The sequence below is a fragment of the Oryctolagus cuniculus genome, chromosome 2 (genome assembly GCF_964237555.1).
Source record: "Oryctolagus cuniculus chromosome 2, mOryCun1.1, whole genome shotgun sequence".
Lineage (NCBI taxonomy): Eukaryota > Metazoa > Chordata > Mammalia > Lagomorpha > Leporidae > Oryctolagus > Oryctolagus cuniculus.
In genome coordinates this window covers 1,517,857-1,542,704 of record NC_091433.1, presented here as the reverse complement: position 1 = coordinate 1,542,704, position 24,848 = coordinate 1,517,857, and the positions used below count along the sequence as shown (strand labels likewise).

The 24,848-nt window shown below is 61.9% G+C and overlaps 2 protein-coding genes across 18 annotated transcripts in view; both read right to left on the bottom strand.

The window, feature by feature from the left end:
- The window catches only part of ADD1 (adducin 1), an 82,677-nt gene extending 78,458 nt beyond the window's left edge, over nt 1-4,219 (bottom strand). For 10 of the 13 annotated variants that reach the window (XM_051836685.2, XM_051836678.2, XM_051836688.2 and 7 more), the window contains exon 1: nt 4,081-4,218. The gene's annotated coding sequence lies outside the window, so the exon portion shown is untranslated. Of the gene's footprint in view, nt 1-4,080 lie in introns of all 13 variants that reach the window. The other 3 variants (XM_051836680.2, XM_070067975.1, XM_070067976.1) reach the window with 1 other exon arrangement.
- Nucleotides 4,220-10,569: 6,350 nt separating this feature from the next.
- The window catches only part of SH3BP2 (SH3 domain binding protein 2), a 30,552-nt gene continuing 16,273 nt past the window's right edge, over nt 10,570-24,848 (bottom strand). For 4 of the 5 annotated variants that reach the window (XM_051836703.2, XM_051836702.2, XM_070067978.1 and 1 more), the window contains exons 2-13: nt 22,281-22,420; nt 21,248-21,350; nt 20,107-20,224; nt 19,772-19,842; nt 16,776-16,864; nt 16,434-16,502; nt 14,432-15,092; nt 13,160-13,268; nt 12,893-12,948; nt 12,572-12,653; nt 11,986-12,045; nt 10,570-11,066 (exon numbers count right to left, since the gene is read on the bottom strand). In XM_051836703.2, the coding sequence (XP_051692663.2) occupies nt 10,929-11,066; nt 11,986-12,045; nt 12,572-12,653; nt 12,893-12,948; nt 13,160-13,268; nt 14,432-15,092; nt 16,434-16,502; nt 16,776-16,864; nt 19,772-19,842; nt 20,107-20,224; nt 21,248-21,350; nt 22,281-22,416 (1,692 nt within the window). In that variant the 5' untranslated portion in view covers nt 22,417-22,420 and the 3' untranslated portion in view covers nt 10,570-10,928. Of the gene's footprint in view, nt 11,067-11,985; nt 12,046-12,571; nt 12,654-12,892; nt 12,949-13,159; nt 13,269-14,431; nt 15,093-16,433; nt 16,503-16,775; nt 16,865-19,771; nt 19,843-20,106; nt 20,225-21,247; nt 21,351-22,280; nt 22,421-24,432; nt 24,587-24,848 lie in introns of those variants that run through there. The other variant, XM_051836700.2, reaches the window with a different exon arrangement.

Genomic DNA, 24,848 nt, shown 5'->3' with positions numbered 1-24,848 from the left:
AGGATGGTCCAAGTCCTTGGGCCCCTGCACCCATGTGGGAGACCCAGAAGAAGCTCCTGGCTCCAGCTCCAGCCATTGCGGCCAATTGGGGAGTGAACCAGCAGACGGAAGACCTCTCCCTCCTTCCCTCTATCCCTCCCTCCTCTCTCCCTCTCTTTTTCTCTCTCTCTTTCCAGCATGGTGGCACATGGGTTAAGCTGCCACTAGCGATGTGGGCATCCAATACAAGAGTGTGGATTCCACTCCCAGTTACTCCACTTTGACTCAGCTTCCTAATGATGTGCCTGGGAAGGCAGAAGATGGCTCCAAGTGCTTGGGTCCTGCCACCACATGAGAGACCAGGATGGAGTTCTGGCTCCTGGCTCCAGCCTGGCCCAGCCTTGGCTGTTGTGGCCATTTGGGGAGTGAGCCAACAGACTGGAAACATCTCTCTCCCTACAGCCCCTTTGTTGTCTCTCCCTCCTCTGCCACTCTGCCTTTCAAATAAGCAAATCTTTAAGGAAAAAAGTTCAGGACTGGTGTTGTGGCACAGCTGATAAAGCCACTGCCCGTGATGCCAGCATCCCAGGTGAGCACCGGTTCACGTCCCAGCTGCTCCACTTTGGGTCCAGCTACCCACTAATGGCCTGGGAAAAGCAGCAGAAGATGACCCAAATGGTTGGGCTCCTGCACACGCATGGGAGACCTGGAAGAATCTGGCTCCTGGCTTCGGATGGGTCCAGCTGTGACCGTTGCAGCCATTTGGGGAGTGAGCCAATGGATCAATACTGACCCCTCCTCCCTCCCTCTCTCTCCCCCTCTCTGCCTCTTCTTCTCTGTAACTCTGCCTTTCAAATAAATAAATAAATCTAAATAATAATAATAAAGCTTAAAAATTTTCTAGCAAAAAATAAATATGGGGGCCGGCACTGTGGCATAGCAGGTAAAGCTGGCACCTGCAGTACCAGCATCCCATGTGGGCGCTGGTTTGAGTTCTGACTGCCCTACTTCCGATCCAGCTCTCTGCCGTGGCCTGGGAAAGCAGTGGAAGATGCCCCCAAGTCCTTGGGCCCCTGCACCCACGTGGGAGACCCAGGAGAAGCTCCTGGCTCCTGCTCCTGGCTTTGGATTGGCGCAGCTCCGGCCATCAAAGACATCTGGGGAGTGAACCAGGGATGAAAGATCTCTCTCTCCCCCTCTCTCTTCCTCTCCCTCTCTCTGCCTCTGCGTAACTGTGCCTTTCAAGTAAATAAATAAATCTTTTAAAAAAACAAATATGTCAGTAAACCAATTCACTATTTTCATGCCCAGTAAGTAATGGAGAAGTAAGAACCCATCTTTTTTTCTTTTTAAAAAATTTTTTATTTATCTAAAAGTCAAGACACAGAGAGAGAGAATCTTTCATCATCTGGTTCACTCCCCAGATGGCCACAATGGCCAGAGACGGGCCAGCCCTACCCTGGTCTCCACACGGACGGCACAGCCCAAACACCTGGGCCGTCTTCTGTGTCCTTTCCAGGCATCCTAGCGGGAAGCCACGCTGGAAGCAGAGCAGCCAGGGCTCCCATACGGGACGCTGGCCATGCAGGTGGCGGCTTGACCCTCCGTGCCACAAAGCTGGCCCCTACTCTACCCAGGAGCCACACTTCGGGCTGCCAGGCACTGCCATCCATAGAGATGCCAGTTCAAGTCCCAGCTGCTCCACTTCCAATCCAGCATTCTGCTAACGGCCTGAGAAAAGCAGCGGAAGACAGCCCTAGTGCTTGGGCCCCATATGGAAGACCCAGAACAAGCTCCTGGCTCCTGCCTTCCACTTGGCTCAGCCTGGCTGTTGCAGCCACTTGGGGAGGGAACCAACAGATGGAAGATCTGTCACGCTGCCTTTCAAATAAATATATAAATGTTTTTTAAAAAAGAGCTATACTTGAACACAACAGAGCAGTGGATGAAGAGAACTTTCTCTTTAAAAAAATTCCATCTTAAAAACAGAAGAAATATTCCGTTTAACAAATGAAGTTACAGAATTATAATACCAACATTTTTCAGTGCCTAATGAACTTCCTGTAGGCACTGAGCATTAAGGACTGCTAACAAGAAAAGGGGCTACATATCATTACTTGTCTACTTACCTGCCAAAGTCAATCACGCCTGAATCTCATCACACCCTTAGATCTAGTTACCAGTTTACAGTAACTGCATCCTTAACCCACAAATCAGGACAAAACCCACGCCATACGCAGCTCCACATGGCAAACTTCCAGGTTTTATCAACAAATAAATTTCAGGAAAACAAAAGCCTTAGGCGCAATCTAGGTTAAAGCCAGTCACACGTACGTGCGGCATCTACGTCCTGATCCAAACTGTCAGAGATGCTGGGCGAGGGAGCAGTACTGAACGCTGGCTGGCTCCTTGCGGACAGTGGTATTCGTGTTTATCTCTTCCAAACCTTTTAAGAGCCACACGGTGCGACGCTCATCAGACACCGGTAGGACGGCCGCATACCTGAGGCTGGTTAAGACGGGCTGGGCTACAGGGCACTATTCCGTCTACACTGCGCAGCGAAGGGGATCAGGAACGCGGGAGAGGCCACAGCGGTGCCTCGACCTGCGGGCTCACTGCAGGAAGACTTGGTGCTTCTTCAAGCACCGCGATCATCAGTTTTCCACACAGAACACTGACAACCGTGTCAGGAAACGGTTTCCACGGCAAACCGAGGAACACGCAACCGAACGTCGCCGGCAGGCCAGGCAAGGGCTGGGGCAGGAGGCCCCGCGTGCGGAGAGGGGCGCAGCCCGGGCCCCCAGTGCGGAGAGGGGCGCAGCCCGGGCCCAGGACGCGGTGTGGAGAGGGGCACAGCCCGGGCCCCCCGTGCGGAGAGGGGCGCAGCCCGGGCCCAGGACGCCGTGCGGAGAGGGGCGCAGCCCGGGCCCCGCGTGCGGTGCGGAGAGGGGCGCAGCCCGAGCCCCCAGTGCGGAGAGGGGCACAGCCCGGGGCCCCGCGTGCGGAGAGGGGCGCAGCCCGGGCCCCCCGTGCGGAGAGGGGCGCAGCCCGGGCCCCCAGTGCGGAGGGGCGCAGCCCGGGCCCCCAGTGCGGAGAGGGGCGCAGCCCGGGCCCCCCGTGCGGAGAGGGGCGCAGCCCGGGCCCCCCGTGCGGAGAGGGGCGCAGCCCGGGCCCCCAGTGCGGAGAGGGGCGCAGCCCGGGTCCCCCGTGCGGAGAGGGGCGCAGCCCGGGCCCCCAGTGCGGAGGGGCGCAGCCCGGGCCCCCAGTGCGGAGAGGGGCGCAGCCCGGGCCCCCCGTGCGGAGAGGGGCGCAGCCCGGGCCCCCCGTGCGGAGAGGGGCGCAGCCCGGGCCCCCGTGCGGAGAGGGGCGCAGCCCGGGCCCCCCGTGCGGAGAGGGGCGCAGCCCGGGCCCCCCGTGCGGAGAGGGGCGCAGCCCGGGCCCAGGACGCGGTGTGGAGAGGGGCACAGCCCGGGCCCCCCGTGCGGAGAGGGGCGCAGCCCGGGCCCCCAGTGCGGAGAGGGGCGCAGCCCGGGCCCCGCGTGCGGCCCCACTCCAGGGCCCCGCCACAGCAGCGCCAGCGGCGGCGCGCACTTCCGCCAGGACGGCTCGGAGCTGCCCTCCCAGAGCGGAAGCCCGAAGCCAGCACTACAATCCTGCGTGAAAACAGTGATAATTCAGACATCACGCCTCTGCGCGCGGCCTGGGCTCCACTCCGGACGGCGGCCCCGCTCTCACGCGCGTGGACAGCGAGCAGCGGTCAGCCAACACTCCCTCAGCAAAGAACAGCCACCGCCCGCCGCGCCGGGTCCTCGGGCACAAAACCCGCACGGCCGGCGCGCCCAGCAAACGCGCTGCAGGGAGCCCACGCCGCGCGGGAAGGCGGGCCGCGACGGCGCGCGGAGCGAGCGCAGCCCGGCCCCACCCGCCAGGACCACCCGGCCGAGCCGGGCGCCGGCAGGACGCGGACCCCCGCCCGGGCCGCGCCCGCGGAGCCCCCCGCGGCCCAGGGCGCGCCCCAGCCCGCCGCGCCCGCGGCCTCCGCGCTGACAGGCCGCGCCCAGGCCCCGCGCCCGCGCCCGCCGCCCCTGCCCGCGGCCTCACCTCAGGGGCGAGTCGTGGGCAGCGCTCGCGGCTCCCGGGTCCGAGTGCGGGACGCCCGGCTCCGGCTCCGGCTCCGGCTCCGGCTCCGCCCCCTGTCCGCCGCGCGCACCGCGGCCCGCAGCCCCGCCCGCCCCGCCGCCCACCCTCTCAGTCCAGAGTCCTCGCCTCCGCCGCCAGATTTGGGTGCGGCCTGCGGCGCCGCAGCCCAACAACGCGCCGCCCCATTGGCCCGGCGCGCGCCGCCACGGCCAAGCAACGGGCGCTGCGATTGGCTGGGCCGAGAGGCGGGCCTGCGCGGGGCGGGGCTGGAGGCGGGCCCGGGCCGTCTGGCGACCTGCGGCCGCCCCGGTTCGCGAAACTCGCCTCGGTGCGGAGCGGCCCCGCCCGGGCCCTGCGGGCGGCCGAGGCTGCGGCTAGACTGGTCAGCGGGCGGCGGCCTTCGGAGGCCGGCCCCGCCTCCCCGGAACCATTCGGTCCCCGTCGGTGTCGCTGGTCAGGCGTCCGTCGACGCCCCGCGCAGGGCAGCGAGCTGGCCTAGTCCGGTCTCGGCCACAGGGGCCTCTCGCCGCCCGCTTCGCCCCCTCGTCCTGCGGACTGACGGGGGCCCCCGAGTGCGGGTCTGCAGACGGTGGCGGCAGGGTGGGGCCGGGAGCGCTGGGCCTGTGGGCCCCGATAAGGCTCGGCGGACAGGAGTGAATGCCTCTGGGAACCCGGCCCGGCCTGCTGATGCTGGCCGCCGGCCAGCGCCTGGACACCTTGCACACTGCCGCTGCGGCCGCTCCAGAGAGCCAGAAAGGCCAGGGCTTGTTCCCTTCGTGTCCACAGAAAGCGAACCAGGGCTGGGTGTGGGACGCGGGCTCTGACCTTGCTCACGAGTCCGGAGGTGGGAGACAGTGACCCCCGTCCTGGGACCCCCGTCCTGGACCTTGGCCTTCCCCAGATGACGTTTCTGAGAAGACCCCGCGCCCAGCGAAGGGGTCTGGCTCAGGGAGGCACCCTGAGGGTTAGCGAGGGAAGGGTAGGTGAGCACACCCATGGAGAGCCAAGGCACCTCCAGCGGAAAGGAAAATGAGATGACCAGGCCAGGACGGCGGCAGACAGACCCTGGGGAGGGGCCGACCTTGTGCCTTAGCCGGCAAAGCTGCCTGCGACCCCAGCACCCCACCTGCTGGCGTCCCGGCTGCTCCTCTTCCAATCCAGCTCCCAGCTAAAGCACCTGGGAAAGCAGCAGAAGATGGTCCACGTGCTTGGCCCCCTGCACCCACATGGGAGACCCAGGAGAAGTTCCAGGCTGTTGTGGCCATCTGGGGAGTGGGGCGTGAACCAACAGATGGAAACCCCCGCCCCTGTAATTCAGCCTTTCAAATAAACAAACTTAAAAAACAAAAAAAAAAAAACCAAAAAAACAAAACAGACCACTGAGCTTGAACACGTGGGAAAAGAAACCAGGCAGGTGATTAAACTGCTGCCTACCAGGGGCTCGAACCACGGTCCTGCCACCCACGTGGGAGACCTTGATTGTGTTCCCTGCTCCTGGCTTTGGCCCCAGCCCAGCCCTACCTTTTGGGGGCGTTTGGAGAGTGAGCCAGTGAATGGTCACCCTCCCAACACACACTTCAAATAATTTTTTAAAAAAACACAAAACTCCACCTTTATATATCATTAACATCAAACCACTAACCATCAGCATAAGACTCGAGGAACCAGGTCTTTAAAACAAGGGCCTTTGGGAGAAACCCAAATTAACATTCAAACCATAGCAAGGAACACTAAGAGGTAGGAGGGATTAGTGCCATTGTAAAAGGGCCGGTGCGGCAGGTGCTTGATTCAGTAATTAAGTCACTGCACCCCACGTGACAAGTCTCTCCTGCTCTGCTTCCTGCTAATGCACCCGGCAGTCAGCGACGATGGCCTGAGAACTTGGCTTCCTGCCGCCCACAGGCAAGACCCAGCTGCAGTCCTGGCTTAGGCCTTCGGCCTGGCCCAGCACCAGCTCTTGTGGGTGTTTGAGAAGTGAACCAGCAAATGGGAAACAGATCTCTGTCAACCCTTCAAAAAACTGTTAAATACAGAAACAGGAAAACACTATGATAGATGCATAATTGGGCGATGTGAGAAAAACAGGAACACGAGACTCACTCAACCCCGGCAAAGGAACGGTGGTACCGTGAGGGGCATTCCTAGCGAGGCTATCTCTTGGTGGAAGCTGCACAGTCATTACACAGTGCTGTGTGTCTGGCTGATGCCCTTTGCATGTATGTGTGTGTGTATGTTTAAAACTCTATTTAGGCCGGCGCCGCGGCTCACTAGGCTAATCCTCCGCCTTGCGGCGCCGGCACACCAGGTTCTAGTCCCGGTCGGGGCACTGGATTCTGTCCCGGTTGCCCCTCTTCCAGGCCAGCTCTCTGCTGTGGCCAGGGAGTGCAGTGGAGGATGGCCCAGGTACTTGGGCCCTGCACCCCATAGGAGACCAGGAAAAGCACCTGGCTCCTGGCTCCTGCCATCGGATCAGCGCGGTGTGCCGGCTGCAGCGCGCTGGCCGCGGCGGCCATTGAAGGGTGAACCAACGGCAAAGGAAGACCTTTCTCTCTGTCTCTCTCTCTCACTGTCCACTCTGCCTGTCAAAAAAAAAAAAAAAAAAAAAAAAAAAAAAAAAAAAAACAAAACACCAACTCTATTTAGTTGAAAGGCAGAGCAAGAGAGAGACAGAGATCCTCTATGCACTGGTTCACTCCTCAGACACCCACAATAGCTAGTGCTGGGCCAGGCCAAAGCCAGGAGCATGGAGCTTGGAGCTCCATCTGGGCACCCAACACCCCTTGTCCCCCACGAGGCACATTACCAGGAAGCTGTACTGGAGGCAGAGATGGCGTGGCCGGCACTGTGGCACAGCAGCTTAAAGCCCCAGCCTGCAGTGCCAGCAAACCATATGTACTACTGTTGAAGTCCCAGCTGCTCCACTTCCAATCCAGCTCCCTGCTAATGCACCTGGGAAAGCAGCAGAAGATGGCCCAAGTCCTTGAGCCCCTGCACCCACGTGGGAGACACGGAAGACGCCTCAGATCACTTCAGCTCCAGCCATTGCAGCCACTTGGGGAGTGAACCAGCAGATGGAAGACCTCTCTCTGTCTCTATCTCTATGTAACTCTTTCAAATAAACAAATCTTAAAAAAAAAAAAAAAAAAAAAAAAAGAGGAAGTGGAGATGGAACTAAATCCCAGGTACTCTGACGTGGGATGTGAGTGTCCCGAGAAGTAGCATAACCAGCTGTGCCATAACACCTGCCCCTGTATAAGTGTTTTATTCCATGGGAAATGAAGGGGAAAAGGAACGTGTCCCAGCTCTGCACGGCCCCAGCTGGAGCCAGAGCTGAGCCAAAGGGCAGCGGTCGCAGCCTCTGATGCCCGAGAAGGCCCCTGGGAAGGAGGAGGGTGGGCCAGGGTGCTCTGGGGGGGGGGGGTGGCTGGACAGCACTTGGCAGAGGCATTGCCACTTGCATCTGCATTGTGACAGCACTAGCCTGTCTGCCACACTCTGTCCAAAGACAGCTCCAGCCCCAATCCGGTGGAGGGAACAGGATGTGTGGGCAGAGATGGGGCAGGGTGTGTGTGAGGAGCCCAGGAGGGCTCAATGCCGCTGCATCACAGACAGAGCCTGGGGCCTCCCTCACCTCACAAGAGACACGGGGTCTGGTTCAAGCCCCAGCTTGGCCCCATGTACCTTGTGTGACCTTGGTGTCCTCTAGGTCACTGCTCCCCCCCGCCCAGCCTGGGCCACACTCCAAACCCTCTTCTCTTCTGGGCCTGTCAGCCTGTCTACAACATGGGGATGGTCAGGGGCTGTGCTCAAGGGCGTTAGCACGGAGCACCAAGCCCCAGGCCTCGGCCTTTCCTTCCCCCTCCTGTCGAGAGCCACTGGACCACGGCAGGGATGCAGGAAGGACCTCCTGTGCCCTGACCAGCAGCGTGACCCAGAGTTGAGAGTTTGGAATGGGAACAACTCAAGAAGGTGAGGTCGCTTCTAATTCTAAAAACATCTTTCTACGATAAAAATCTGTTAGTGGGCACTGCCCACTTAGAGAACAAAGGTAGGCGGACTCAAACCACAGTTACAGTCAGCTGGCAGAGGGGTCTTTCCCCCAGGCCCAGAACCAAAGCCGTCTCTGAATTCATCGTGACAGGCAGGGCCTAGCTAGCCCTGCTGTGGACCTAGCCTCAGAGACTGAGGCCTGGAGGGCAGAGACACGGCCCCCTGGGGTGGGTAAGGGCACCCCAAGACCCCTGGGAGGCAAGCAGAGCTGACTACTCACCCCACGATGGTGAAGAGGCTAACAGGTGGTAGGAGCCAGGCAAGGCCAAGGCCTGGGCTTGCAGGACTGAAGCTTGCAGGACTTGAAGGACTGAAGGGGTCCCATGAGGGGGTGGCAGGGCTGGGATTTGAACCCAGGTCTCTGAGCCTCGGTTCTCTCACCTGTAAAACAAGACTAATGGCGGATACTTCGCCACGCAAATTTAGTCAAGCACCCAGCTCAGGAGCGCTTGGTGAGCAGCAACACCCGCAGCCCCATACGTGGGATAAAACATCTGTGGCAGGTCTCAGGAGGGGGTGAGCGCCTTCCAGCCCCTCCTTCATGCTGCAGGACTGTAGCCAGGCCCTGTAACCACCCCACCGCACCCCAGCACCTACACTCCTGCAACTGAAGCCCAGGTCTGGGAGGGGAGACGAGGCTGGGCCAGGCGCCAGGGTGGGCCTTGTGCAGCCACAGGCACCTGTCCAGCTGGCCAGAGGACCTGTCACCTGGCTCTGGGCCCTCCAGCCCCCAAACCTTCCAGCCCAGGGATCTTCAATACCCTCTGGCAGATGAGCTGGCCAAGGTCACCGCTGAGTTAGAGGACTGCCACGCGCAGCACGCCCCCAGCTTGGCAGGGGCCAGGCACTGGCTGGGACGCACTTCTCTCATCCGACCCCCAATGTTACAATTCTACAGGAAGAAAACCACTCGGGGGGCGCCGGGGCCTCCTCCCACCACCACCCACTCCAGGCCAAAGGTCGCCAGGCGAGTTAGGGGCAAACAGCAAAGCATTCCAGCCACAGAGAGGATGAACACCAGGAACTCCCCGTGCCCCAGGGCTGACGTGGTGCTCCGCCTCCTCTGGCTGAAGAGACAGCCCGGCCGCAGACCTGTGCTGGAAGCCTGGCCTGCAGGCAGATGGCCGCACTGGACACAGGGCCTGCTGCGCACTGCACCCCTCGCCCACCAGCTCGCCTCGTCACTCCCTCTCCAGGGAACCACAGGCTCCCGGGGTTTGGTGCAGGAAGGGGGCGACACAGGCCTGCTCCCTGGACCGTGAACCACTGGCTGGTGGGCACAGTGTGGTTCTTGGTATGAGTTTCACCTAACACACACTTTCCCCAACATCAGGCACAACACGGATCACATGACCCTCGGGAGCCTGCTAGCCCTGATCCGCTCTGACCCTCAGCTGAGGCTGTGTTCACACCAAGTCCAGCCCAGGGGCCAGCCCTGTGGTGTAGTGGGTAAAGCTGCCACCTGTGACACCTGCATCCCATGTGGGTGCCAGCTCATGTCCCGGCTGCTCCATTTCCAATCCAGCTCTCTGCTGTGGCCTGGGAAAGATGGCCCAAGTCCTTGGGTCCCTGCATCCGCGTGGGAGACCTAGAAGGAGCTCCTGGCTTCGGATCTGCTCAGCTCCAGGCACTGCAGCCATTTGGGGAGTGAACCAGCAGATGGAAGACCTCTCTCTCTGTCTCTCCCTCTGTCTGTAATGCTGCATTTCTAATAAATAAATAAATAAATAAATAAATCTTTAAAAAGAAAATGAAAAGTCCAGCCTAGATGCCAAGGGAATGGCCTGCTGGGCTGAACTGGCAGAGGGAAAAGGGACTAGCCAGGGTACCAGGCAGTCGGGACTGCCTGCAGGACTTGGGATCGGCGCAGATGGGCCCCCCCGCGCAGGCTCGGCTGCAGCAGGGCCCACCCCTCCTGCCCTACTTCCTGCAAGAAGTCGTCTTGAAACCCTCGGCTGGGCTGTAGGCTCCCAGCCCCTGCATGCCCAGCTGTCCTGGATCCTGAGCTCTGAGCCCCTCATACTCAACTATCTCCACCCTGAGCTCTCAGCCAGGCCAGGCCACGGCCCCCGCACAGCCCCAGCACGGGCCTGGCTCACAGGATGCACTCAAACCCCGGTTAATGCAGGGAACTAACCAACTGTAGACACTCCAGCCTCGTAGCCTCCTTCTCTGGGCCCACCTGGGGCCCCAGAACTGGCAGCCAAGTGCAGGCTGGGAGCCCAGACCGCCAGAGCTGCGTCCCCGGGCAAGTCACGCAGCAGCCTGTGCCCTGGACGACGTGGGGACCACCTCTTGGGGATTCTGGGAGCCGCTCCGGTCACCAGCTCAGACGTCGGTGGGCCTCCCGGAAAGCCGAGCAGCCCCCACTCCTTCCCAGTCAGGCCCTGGCCACGGCGATGAAGGTCAGCTCTGATTTATTAGAAGGCAACGGCCCCTCCTGGAGCCTGCGTCTTAGTGTTCCAATGAGGTCCCAGGGCCAGCCCAGGCCCCTGTCAACTGCCCAGCCCTGCCCAGACTCCTGTCCTCAACGCCCAGGCAGGGCTCGGTGCGGGGCCTCAGCTCCCGGAGGCTACGACAGTACAGGGCTGAGTGGGGCAGCAGAGTCCTCCGGTCCTTTGGAGCCCACTGGGTGCAGCCTGGTGGAACTCCACAAGCTGTCTGCAGGAGAGGCTCATCCTCCCACTCAGTCTCCATCTACACGCTCTGGGGCCGCGGCACCCTTGGCCACCTTTGTCCAGCAGCCCTGTGGGCAGGCGTCACCTGGGCCCGGCGTAGCCGTAGGGGTGTTGTAGCAGCAGGCTCTGGTGGCCAGGCAGCACGTGGCTGTGGTAGTGCTCCACCATGCTGCCGATGCTCACGAACAGGACCTCACCCTCCAGGTAGACCTTGGAGTCCTGCAGGGCAGGAGGCGAGAGTCAGCCCGCTGGTCCTCACCTCGGTCCCTCTCTCTAACCCAGGGTGGTCAGCGGGGATGCTGACATGGTCAGCTCAGCTCCCGCCACCCCAGGCTCCCTGGTCTTCTGCATCAGCCTGCGTTCCTCATGGCCCTGCCTCACTTCCTCCTGCATCCCCAAGTGTCCGACCTGCAGCCTGCACCCAGGGGACTGCAGACAAGCGTGTAAATAAACCCAGGATCTAGGGCTGACCACCCTCTCCTCTGGGTGAAGGGGAAGCCGGCCAAGGTGAGAGGGACGTTGAGGCAGTAGGAGCTGGGGTAAGGGGTGGGTGTCCCACAGCAGCCAGTCTTAGTTAACCTACAGTAGGAGCTGGGGTAAGGGACAGGTGTCCCACAGCAGCCAGTCTTAGTTAACCTACAGTAGGAGCTGGGGTAAGGGACGGGTGTCCCACAGCAGCCAGTCTTAGTTAACCTACAGTAGGAGCTGGGGTAAGGGGCGGGTGTCCCACAGCAGCCAGTCTTAGTTAACCTACAGTAGGAGCTGGGGTAAGGGGTGGGTGTCCCACAGCAGCCAGTCTTAGTTAACCCACGGTAGGAGCTGGGGTAAGGGGCGGGTATCCCACAGCAGCCAGTCTTAGTTAACCTACAGTAGGAGCTGGGGTAAGGGGCGGGTGCCCCACAGCAGCCAGTCTTAGTTAACCTACAGTAGGAGCTGGGGTAAGGGACGGGTGTCCCACAGCAGCCAGTCTTAGTTAACCTATGGCAGGAGCTGGGGTAAGGGGCGGGTGTCCCACAGCAGCCAGTCTTAGTTAACCTACCACCTGCACCCTATCAGGTCATTGCTCTGGCCCTGGCCAAGCCCCAGGTCCAGGGTCCCCATCCAACCTAGGCCCTCAAGTGAGGTCGAGCCCCCTGACCTTCTCAAAGATGCGGTAGTTCCTCACTTTGTTAGACATCTCGTCCCACACGACCAGAACCTGCAGGGAGGGAAGCGGGAAGTGGACAGCTCAGCCCAGAGGTGGCAGGACCAACCTCAGGAGGGCCCAGCCTGGGAAAGCCTGCTGGGGGCAGGTAGCAGCACCAGGGCTGGGTCCTGCGGTCCTGCAGGGCGGGTGGGAAGGGCTCCAGATGCCCTGTGCAGCCCCTTGCCCTGGGGCTCCTCCTGCTCTCGGGGAGCCTGAGATGACACCCGAGTGGCAGGAGCAGGTGCACCTGAAAGCAGCTCTGACACCCACAGGGAAACGGTAGCCGGTGAGGTCACTCACTTCACACTCGGCAGGACACAGGCTGCGCTGGCCAACTTCCTGCCGCCGCCACCGCCCCACCTAGGGCACGAACCCCACCCCCAGAGTCCCACACTGCCTTCTTGCTCCCTGATGGGGTACTGCTGGGCAGAATTTGGTTGAGGTGCTGGACAACCCAGGAAGTCCTGGCCCACCGCTGGCCGGGGCCAGGGCAGAGCCACAAGGTCCCATGGGGGCACCGCAGCCACCGGGTGCCTACCTTCCCAGACTTGGTGGAAGAGTTTCGGATGCCGTACAGGCCATTCTGGGGTACTCCCTGGGGGCTTGTGGCTTTGAACAGCCTGAAACACAAGCGTTGACAGGTAAGCCCTCCCTTCCTGCCCTGCCCTGCCCCGCCCCACACCCGGACTCTGCCTCTGGGCCTCCTGCACTTTGGCCAGCAGGAATCAGGGCACAGCTGGTGGGACCCACGGCTGCCGGGTCTCCCGCTGCACTCAGGCCGGCGGCTGTCCAACACCAAGTCAGGTGAGAGGGACAGAGAGGCAGGAAGATGGGGACCTGGCACCCCACATGCGCTGACCTTTCCACTTCACAGGATTCCGTGGTGTTGATGAACACCGAGCTGGGCAGCGGCACCTGGAAGAGGCCAGCATGGTCACCGTCGAAGCCTGAGTGCCCCCACCCCACCCCCGGCTCAGGGCTTTGCACCGAGCTCTGTCGCCCTCAGCTCCAGGGTCCTGGGGGCTCCTAGCTCAGCAGGGCCAGCAAGGGGCTCCTCGGGCCGGCAGCTCTCCCCACTGCCGGCCACCTGCAGGCCAGGCAGGGTCCAGGGCCCACTGAGCCTTGCCTTCTCGTAGTCCTCATCGGAGTCCTCCCCTCCAGTGTCAGCCTGTGAGGGCGCCCGGGGTTTTTCGAAGGAGAAACTCCTGAAACTCTGCCCATCGGGGGGCGACCGCCTGCAGGGCAGAGAGAGGAAGTGAGGCCACACCCCTCGGTCAGCAGCAGAACCCACAGTGGGGCCCGACGGGGCTTCTGCGTCTAAAAGGCCCAGGCCAGCAGTTCTGAAAGGGACCCGTGCTGACTGTCGGGGCGTCAGGAACTGCCCGAGGCACGGGGGCCAGTCCTGGGCACCCACGCCTGGGTGGTGGTGCAGCCTGGATGCCTGCTCTGACAGCCGCGGAGGGAGGGGCGTCTCGGCCCAAGCTCTGCGGCTGACCAGCTTTGTGACCTTGGCCGAGCCACTCCCTCTCAGAGCCGCAGGAGGGCGCGTGCAGGATGAACAATGCAGTGCTCCCAGGGGACGCCGCCCCTGTGTGGCCAGGGCTTCCGGAGAATCAAAGGCAGCTGCCGCAGGCTGAATCCTGAATCCCACAGAGCCCTGCCCACTGGGCCGTGGGTAAGGCCGAAGCCTGGACGCCAGCGCACACAGCCCACGGCACCAGGTCCAGCCCCGGGCCTCAGCACAGCGAGTGACTCGCGAGCATCGCCCCTCTGTGGTCCCTGTGAAACAGGGTGAGCATGCCAAGGACTTCTCCCGCAGAGCCTAGCTGGACCTGGGGTGAGGGTGCCATGGTCGAGGCATTTGGGGGGTGCTGGGCCAGCACACCACGGGAGGTACAAAGCCCCAGAGGGGTCCCAAACACCTTTGACCATGGGCCATCAAAGTGGGAGACCCTACGGAGTGGGGGACACCCTGGTCTCTTGGCACCACCAGCCCTAAAGCAGGCAGCAATGAATCTCCCCGTCTGGACAGGCACAGAGCATCCCTGATGGCCCAGAACCAGGAAACACAGCCAGAGCCCCACGCGGGGCTGGGAAGCCCCAGACGGCAGGGCCTGCTGGCTCAGAGCTCACAGCCCATGGTCCGTCCCAGGGCAGGCAGCTGGCCCTGAATCCCTGAGGCCACACTGACCACTGCTCCCAAGGCAACCTCTGGCCCCAAGGCCACTGCCCATGGGGTGGCCAGTCCGCAAGCAGAGGGCGGGCGCACCTCGGGGCAATGGGGAACTTTCCTACCCCTGCAGCAATGCCTGGGCAATAGCTTGGGGTGGGGGAGGGAGCAGGCCAGGGAGGGGTCCCCAAGTCTGGGAAGCAGGGCACCCCCACAGCGCAGACTCACTGGAGGCGAGGGGGCAGTGGCTTCTCTGGCCTGGGCAGCACTGCGGGACGAGCCGCGGCCTCAGGCATGGGCAGCTTCAGTGCAGGAGGCCTGGGGGCCACCGGGGGCACAAAGAGTCCAGCCCTGGCTGCCTCCCCCGGGTGGGCCACCTCAGGTGTCTTCAGGAACTTGGGCTTGCTGGCCGGGACAGGAGGGGGCTCCGAGGTGGGTGGCCCCCGGGGAGACAGGTGGAAGGACTTGAGCTTGTCACAGTTCCTGGAGGTGACAGCAGCTGAGACGGCCGAACTGGAGGCAGAGCCGGCACTGTGACCAGGGACCCAGGACTCCGGGCTGGGGCTGGGGCTGGCGCCCTCCCGGAAGCAGTGGGGTTTCCGGAGGCTGGGCACAGTGGGCATGCTTCCCAGAGGGGGGTCACTCATCCTTCGGGGAGTAGCGGGCACCCTGAGGCTGGGCTCAGGCCTCCTCAGGCCCAGCAGGTCCCTCTGGGAGTCCTCCGGGGCGGGGCAGGCATCCGGGAGGCCACGCTTAGGGGGTGGGGGTGGGACGAGGGGGCCTGGGCCCTTGGAGGTGAAGGAGTGGGCACGGGGCAAGTCGGAGAAGGCTGGCTTCCTGGGCGTGGGCACTGGCGGTGGCGGGTAGGCAGGTGGGTAGGTCAGGGCCTCTGTGGAGCAAAGAGATCCAGGTCGGTGTCACCGGCTGGAGGCTGGGCCAACAGCACCCTCTGCTGGCAGCGGCCTGCCAGGCCTATGGTGTGGGCCCCTTCGCAGCCCAGTGCCCTGCATCCACGGGCAGCCCCAGACCACCCGCCCCACCTGTCCTCCACACAGCGCCTGTGCAACCTGCAGAAGTGCAGACCCCCAGAGGTGGGAGCATGACAGGAGGGGGAGGAGGACTCACAGGGCTTGGCCTGGACCAGAGAAAGGACAGAATTCCTGAGGACGGAGGTGAGAGGCCAGGGCACGGGCAGATGGGGGAAGACGAAGGCCAGAGTTTGTCCCTGACAGGGTTAGGGTGCTGTGTGATGGCCGGGCAATGTCTGTGGACAGTGAGGGGCACAGGCCTGGAGTTCAGAGGTCCTGCTGGACACGTGTGTCCGTGAGGACACTGGCTGTCCCCCAGGGAATGAGGCCTGACCCCTGGGTGTCCCTCAGTCACAGGGGTGGATATCCCTAGAGGGGCCAGCAGACACTAAGAAGCAAGAGGGGCCCGGGAGCACACGACACCAAGGGCAGGTGCCAGGCCAGGCACAGCTCATGGTGTTGCAATGGGCAATGGGGAAGCCACTGGAGCCCGCGATAAGAGATGCTGTGGGGACAGGCTGTGGAAGCTGGCCTGACCACAGCAGGGAGGAGGCTGGGCCGGGGGTGTGCGGTCAGCCAGCAGCTGCACCGGGGATCCCGTGTACCCACCCCCATTGTGCTGACGCAGCACAGCATGCAGGCGGAGGGGAACCGAGGCGAATGGCAGGCCTGGAGGGCTGAAGTGCCGACCCCAGGAGTGCGCTGTGACGGAAGGGAGTGGGATGGGAGTCAGTGGTGGGCAAGGCCAGGCAGACAGACGCAGGGAGACGTAACGAACTCAGCAAGATGAGAAGGCTGGAGAGGAAGGGAAATCAGGGCAGGTCCAGCGGCAGGGAGTGAGGTGACGAAGGACAGGACAGAGGCAGACCCTCCCCAGCCCTGCACGGCCCTGGTTCCTGCACCTGTGACTGCCTCTACCAGCCTACTCCCTCTAGGCCCTGGGCCTCAGGACGTGGCGGGGCGCTGGGGTGCTGGGTGACAGCCTGGCCTGAAGCCACTGAGAGCCCAGAGCCACCAGGAAGCAGCGGCCCTGGACCTGCTCCCCCCGTGGCCCTCCTTGCCCGCCCCCAGCACCACGTGTGCTGTGTTCCGCATGCAACTCTGCTGCAGCTGAGAGACTGAGGCCACAGGCAGTGCCAGCCTGGGAGGGGCCCTGGTCCCAGCCCCAGCCTCGTCCCCACGGGCCCACTCGCCCCACCTACCCTCCAGCTTCGTGGGCTCAGGGGAGTCGGGCTCCATGTATGAGTCGTCCTCATCGTCACGCTCGTAGTCTGCAAGAGTGGACCCAGTGTGAGGCTCTGGGTGACCGGGCCCAGCCGTGTCAGGACGTGGGGAGGGCCAGGCAGAGCCACAGCCACGCTCCGACTGTGGGGGCACAGATGGGTGACAGTGCTGAGCCCAGAACCCAGGCTGCCGAAGACGGGAGATGCCACCGCCATCCACAGGGACAGGGCAGGACCGCAGCCCAGGGGAGGTCCTGATCCCGGCACTGGCAGCAGGCCCGTGTGCAGGGAGGCAGGGTGTGGGCAAGGCGCCAGCCTCACCTTCGTTGTCCGTGGGGCACGGCAGCAGGCTGACGTCCACAGGCCGCTCCACCGCACCGTAGAAGCTCTCAGTGTCCGAGCTGGAGTCGCTGCAATGCAGGGAGCAGCTGGGCCAGGCTCTGGGCACCAGGCCCAGGAGGCTGACACATGGACCCACCACAGGCACACGCCAGCACTGCAACAGACGTGCACACACACGCATGTAAGCATGCACACAGATGGAAACGAGACACAGAGCAAGCGCACAGACACAGACACAGATGCCAGGATCCACACACACACACAGACACACACACACACACATACAATGTCAGGATACACACACACACAGATATACATACACAGATGTCAGGATCCACACACAGACACAGATGTCAGGATCCACACACACACACACATACAATGTAAGGATACACACACACACAGACACACACACACACATACAATGTAAGGATACACACACACACAGACACACACACACAGATGGAAACGAGACACAGAGCAAGCGCACAGACACAGATGTCAGGATACACACACACACACACATACAATGTAAGGATACACACACACACAGACACACACACACAGATGGAAACGAGACACAGAGCAAGCGCACAGACACAGATGTCAGGATACACACACACACACACACACATACAATGTCAGGATACACACACACACAGATATACATACACAGATGTCAGGATCCACACACAGACACAGATGTCAGGATCCACACACACACACAGACACACACACACGTACAATGTCAGGATCCACACACACACAGACACACACACAGATGTCAGGATCCACACACACACACACACACACAGACAATGTCAGGATCCACACACACACACAGATACACACACACAGATGTCAGGATACACACACACACACACATACAATGTCAGGATCCACACACACACACAGACACACACAGATGTCAGGACCCACACACACACACACATACAATGTCAGGATCCACACACACACACACACACACATACCATGTCAGGATCCACACACACACACAGATACACACACAATGTCAGGATCCACACACACACACACAGACACACACACAGATGTCAGGACCCACACACACACACACACACATACAATGTCAGGATACACACACACACACACACATACAATGTCAGGATACACACAGACACAGATGTCAGGATCCACACACACACACACATACCATGTCAGGATCCACACACACACACAGATACACACACACAGATGTCAGGATCCACACACACACACACAGACACACACACACATGTCAGGATCCACACACACACACAGACACACACACAGATGTCAGGACCCACACACACACACACATACAATGTCAGGATCCACGCACACACACACACACATACAATGTCAGCATACACACAGACACAGATGTCAGGATCCACACACACACACACATACCATGTCAGGATCCACACACACACACAGATACACACACACAGATGTCAGGATCCACACAGACATCCAGACACACACACAGATGTCAGGATTCACACACACACAGACACACACACAGATGTCAGGACCCACACACACACACACATACAATGTCAGGATCCACACACACACACACACACACATACAATGTCAGGATACACACACACACAGATGTCAGGATCCACACACACACACATACCATGTCAGGATCCACACACACACAGATACACACACACAGATGTCAGGATCCACACACACACACACATACCATGTCAGGATCCACACACACACACAGATACACACACACAGATGTCAGGATCCACACACACACACACACACAGACACACACACAGACAGACACACACACAGATGTCAGGATCCACACACACACACATACACATGTCAGGATCCACACACACACACAGATGTCAGGACCCACACACACACACAGATACACACACACAGATGTCAGGATCCACACACACACACAGACACACACACACATACAATGTCAGGATCCACACACACACACAGACACACACACACATAGAATGTCAGGATCCACACACACACACACACACACATACAGATGTCAGGATCCACACACACACACACACACACACATACAATGTCAGGATCCACATACACACACAGACACACACATACAATGTCAGGATACACACACACACAGACACACACACACATACAATGTCAGGATCCACACACACACACAGACACACACAGATGTCAGGATCCACACAGACATCCAGACACACACACAGATGTCAGGATTCACACACACACACACACACACAGACAATGTCAGGATCCACACACACACACATACCATGTCAGGATCCACACACACACAGATACACACACACAGATGTCAGGATCCACACACACACACACACACACACACAGAGGCCCTCCAATACACACGCACCCAGAGTCACAGGCGCAGACAAGGGCTTCTGGGGGTTCTTGCCCTGAGTGCGGCCATCCTGACCGGCCAGAGCCCTGCCTCAGGGTCAGGCCATTTGTCCACTTGCTGCTGCCCAGAGGAGGCTCAGGGCTAGGAGCTCCAGGGGTCAGTGCAGGGCAGCCTTGGGAGTACCTGGCTCTCTGTGCCTCGGCTTCCTCGGAGGCAAAGGCTGGGCTCCCGCTCAGAGAACCCTGCTGCTTGCAAGGACAGAGTCAGCTCCCTGAGGAGTGGGCGTGGGTGGGCGTCCAGGCTCTGGGAACCCAAAGCTCTGAGCTGTTACAAATGCCAAGGCCCCCTGAGTGGGGAAGGCAAAAAACCTCCCGTGACTCCCACACAGGAGCTACCAAACACACGGACAGAGATGAGGCGAGAGATGACAGACGGGGACAGAGACACACTTCTGCACACATGCTCACACATGTGGCACATACTTGTGGGCTGGCTGACGCCTCTACAAAAACCTTTAGGGAGGGGATCTGGGCCAAGCCCCCAGGAGCTGGCAGGCGGACACACCCTCACCTACCTGGTGTCCAGGGGCAGCTCCTTCTTCTCATGGAAGTGCCCGATCTCCCTGCGCAGCAAGGCCATCCAGCTCTGTGGGGCAGCCAGGGCTGTGGTGGGCGTGGTGCTGCCCAGAGCAGGGCCTCTCCCGCGCCCTCCTCTCCTCCCAGCCCAGCGTCTGTATGGTGAGCCGGCAAGGTCAGGGGAGATGACCGCCCAGCCTGTGTGGCCCAGACACTTCGTCTTGGGGCCGTGACAAGGCCCTGCCATGGCTGACGGGTGGCCAGAGTCCTGGAACGAGTGAGCCCCCACCACGCAGCCCCAGCGGGCACTTGTCGGCCCTGGGACTCCAATCACCTTGCGCTCATCCTCAGACGAGGCCGAGAAGAACCATGTGCGGTGTTTCTTACTGATGTGCACAATCTTGAAAGGGAAGACGTTGTTGGATGTCGTCTCCTCGGCTGCCCGCATCACCCTGAGGGCACAGGGCACAGGTCGCCACCTGCTCCACACCCACAGGGACAGCCTCGCCACCGCCCCCATGCCCGATGGATCTCGGCACCCAGCACCGTGCCCCAAGGGACACGGACAGAGCTGGACGGTCCCTGCCTGCCGACGCCCCAGACTAAGGGGCAGACAGAAGAGTGAGGGTGAGTGTGGGGAGTGGACTGAAGCCACTGGGGGCAGTGTGCAGGGCTCACCCCTTCTGCCCGCCTATACCACCTCTGCCCTGCTTCGGCCCTGGCCCATCTGTGGGGGCCCTCACAGCCCAGTGCAGCCCCTGCCAGCGGGGTACCAGGGTGGCTGTGCTCATCTGGCCCGTCACGGGGCTGGGCAATTCTCCAGGGCATGGCTGCACCTGCCCCTGGGCTCGGCGCTCACAGCTTGGTTAGCACTCGCCGCAGGCTAGAGGGCAGTGTGTCTGGGGAAAGGAAATGACCCTCCCAAGGGCACCTGAGTGCCTGCCTGCTGCCCACAGGGCCCTGGAGACCCCTCACTGACCCAACCAGGGTCTGAGGTCAGCCTGAGGGCCTGGCTCTGGACCGGGGTAACTCCCTGGGAGTCCTGGCTATGTCACTGATGCCACGTGATACTAGGTACCTCTGAGGCAGGAAAGAGGTCAGAGTGCAGGGCTGAGCACAGCCCCAGTACTGGCGCTGAGGGGCCAGCACTCAAACCCTGATCTGCCCGCCCCCAAGGCCAGGGTGGACCCAGGCAGGGAACAGGGCTATCAGTGCAGCACGCCCTCTCCCTCCCACAGAGCTCGGGCCCAGGGCACACCTGCCCATTGTTCCAGAGGCCCCTTGAGGGCAGGCTCAGGACACCTGCTGGATGGGGCCCTATCCCTAGCACGCGGGAGGCAGGGTGTTGGCCCCAGCACGCAAGGGGCGGCTGTCTGGGGGCGAGCCTGGACTTCCCCTGGGCCCAGTCCGGCACTGTCAGGCAGCCTGGGCGGAGAACTGGCTGGCGCTAGGCAGGACGGGCGCTGGGCACTCACCGGTTGTAGCCGCTGAGGGAGAAGGCGCCCTGCGGGGAGGCCGAGGTGCTGCTCTTGAAGTAGTAGATGCATCGCTTATGGATGATGACAAAGCGCAGAGGCCCTGTGGGGGCGTGGCAGGGGTGGGGTGAGCCGCCGGGACCCTCCCCAGACACTCTGGGCGTCCTGGAACTGGGCTTCCATGGAAGAGAGGAGCAGGCAGCTAAGCCAGCCTGCTGCTGTCTCTCCAGGGTGCCCCGGGGGCCACACAGGGACAACGGGTGTGCCAGGCACCGCCCCAGGGCAGGCCAGACCACCTAAGAGAACAGGCTGGGTGGGGCTGCCCTGGCTCCCTCCACCCAGGGCTGGGAGAGAGGGCGGAGGAGGGCTCAGGGGCCCAGGGAGTGGCTGATGAGAGCCATAGGGGTGGAGCTGCCCTGAGAACCCCCAAATCCACTGTCCAGCCTCCAGCAGCCCCTCTCAGGCCTGGGGACAGGTCAGCTACAGCCCCTCCTTGGACGCTCCCTGGGCCAAGACAAAACCACCTCAATCAGCGCCCACACAGAAACCAAGTCTAGCTTGGGGCATCTCAACCAAGGTGTCCTGGCGAGGGCGCTGCTGGCACAAAGGCCCGGATGCTCTTTGCTTTCGGGTCTCCACACTTGGACATCTCCCGGGCCTGGGGGCTTCCTCCCCATCCAGCCTGGGGTCCTGGGCCACTGCCTGAGTCCTGCATAGCTCCGGAGTTTAGTGTCCAGCTAGGTTTTGGCTCGGCAGATGGTTCAAGTGGCCCGAGTGACCAACAAACTCACTGAGAACCCACACGTGAGTGAGTGTGGCACCAGCAGTAGCACACAGAGCTGCACCAGCCGAGCTCCCTCGGCCAGCACTGTGCACCAAATGCCCACCGACCTCTCTTGGCCCAGCGACACCCCCGGGCCCCGCCACAGTGCCGGGGCCTAGGGAGGCTGACCCCAGGTGGCCGCGTCTTGGCCCAGCAGAACTCCGGCAGCACAGAACCTGGGGAGGCAGAGGCTGCCCCCGGGGCACTCACATTTGAGCAGCTGCAACTGCGTTCCGCCCTTCTTGTGCAGGTAGCCGGCTTTAGCCACGCCCCCAGGCATGGTTAGCAGGTTCTGGGCGCCAATGGCCTTCATGGGGACGGGCCAGTGCGTCTCCTCAGCCTCCATGAAGCTGTAACAGAAGGGACACAGCTCAGCCAGGTGGCTCACCTGGGGGAGAGGCAGCAGGGAGGGTAAGGCAGCGAGGGAACCCCTGTCCTGAAGGCCCTCGCTTCTAAGTGGGACCCCAGGGAATTGCAGGGGCGCCGGGTCCACCTGGTCAGCCTCTGCTCTACTTGACCACACGCCTGGTGCCCAGGCCGGAGGCCCACGGCCCTGTTGTTCCTGGCTCATTCAGCGCACCTGCTGAGTGCAGGGACCCACGGGGGCTGGAGGACAGTGACGGATGAACACAGCTAAGTCAGGTCTTGGGCCATAACCACCCCAGCACCAGGTGAGCCCATAATGGACGCTGCCCTCCCCAGGAAGGAGGGAGGGGCTCCCTGGAGTCAGGGAATAACCCAAAGGAGGGAGTTAAAAGAGGTACAGGTGCCGGGGTAGGCTCTGGGCACCGTCTCCACCAGCTCGGAGGCCCCAGGCCCATGCAGCAGGTAAGCTGGTAACCAAGAGATCCTAAGTCAAACAACTGGGTCTCCTGCCTGGCCCACAGCACACCCTCGTCAGCAGTGGCCGTGACAGCCACGGTCAGGGGTGGGTGGTGTCCACCCTATAGCCCACAGACACCCTCGTCAGCAGTGGCCGTGACAGCCACGGTCAGGGGTGGGTGGTGTCCACCCTGTCAGCCCACAGCACACCCTTGTCAGCAGTGGCCGTGACAGCCACAGTCAGGGGTGGGTGGTGTCCACCCTGTCAGCCCACAGACACCCTCATCAGCAGTGGCCGTGACAGCCACGGTCAGGGGTGGGTGGTGTCCACCCTATAGCCCACAGCACACCCTCGTCAGCAGTGGCGGTGACAGCCACAGTCAGGGGTGGGTGGTGTCCACCCTGTCTGCCTGCACATCACTCACCTGCCCTGCTTGCCACCCAGCAGGGACCCACACAGTGTACACTCACAGTGGGGACACCAGACTGCCTTGGGGGTGACTCAGGCCCCGGCACTGGCTCCACCCCTACCCTAACTCCCCCCCACCTTTTAAGATTTATTTTATTTATTTGAAAGCCGGAGTTACAGAGAGAGAAGGAGAGACAGAGAGAGGTCTTCCATCCACTGGTTCACTCCCCAGATGGCCACAACGACCGGGGCTGGGCCAGATTGAAGCCAGGAGCCAGGAGCTTCTTCTGGGGCCCCCACGCGGGTGCAGTGGGCCATCTTGCACTGCTTTCCCAGGCGCATTAGCAAGGAACTGGATCGGAAGTGGAGCAGCCAGTGCCCACATGCGATGCCGGCGCTGCAGGCTGGGGCTTAACCAGCTGTGCCACAGCACCGGCCCCTACTCCAGCTGGCCTGGCCCACGCCCACCAGGCTGTGTTACACTCCCAGTCTCTGCCTACAACGAACCGCACCCCTGCCACATGCAATGCTCCTGCTTGTCCCGCAAGGACCCAGATGACAAATTCCCTCTCTTGCAAGATCCCCAGTGCCCAGTCAGAGTCTTCACACACACACCGTCCCTGCCTGCCCCTCCCTACCCTGGCAGGTCTTTCTGGGGCCCCGGTGGAGCAGGCGGGTGTCCAGGGTCCTGCTGAGCCCTTTAGTGAGGCAATGAGGGTCAGACCCAGCCCAGAGGCGGGGCCGGGTGAGTCTCCAGCCACTACAGCTCCAACCCCAAAACACACATTTACAAAGCCACTGTCTGCTCGGCGCCACTGGCAGCTCCACCAAACTGAGAGGGAAGTCGCCTCGGCCTGGGTCATCCGCTGCCCCCACGGTCCTGTCTGCCCAAGAGGCCAATTCCGCCCGCGGGGAGGTGGGGGACGAGCGGAACAAAGACGCGGCCAATGCCTTCGCCGCCACGCCGCCGACAAAGCCCGGCAGTGGGGAGAGGGTGCCCCGTGCCCACGCCCACCCTCCGCAGCCGGACAGACCCCGGCCGGGACCGGCCCACGCCCGTCTTTGTTTCCGAGGGAACCGCGCGGGCCGGGGCCCCGCGTCCAGGAGCTCGGGTCTGCGCTCGGTACTCACGGCGTCCACGCGGCAGGCACGGCCGGTCTCCGGGCGGCAGCCCGCCCCTGCGCGCACCGACACCGCCCCGCCTCGGCCCCCGCGCCTGCCTCCTGCCGGCCCCAGCTCCGCGGCCGCTGACCCGCGCCCGCCATGCCCGCCGCGCCCCAAGCTGGGCCGTGCCGGCTCCGCCCCTCGCGGGCGGGCCAGTGGGCAGGTGAGGGACGCGGCCCCGCCCCTCCGCCGCGTCACCCCCTCGCGGGTCGCGGGTCCGGGCTTCGGGCTCCCCAGCGGCCACCCGAGGGTGGTGGGTGTGAGGCTAAGGAGGCCTGGGTCTGCACGTGTAGCCGGGCGCCCAGCCCCAACTCGGCGAGGCCACGCCCGCGCCTTCTCGGTTTGCACCTCTGTAGAATGGGCTGGGGTGGGGTTGATCGGAG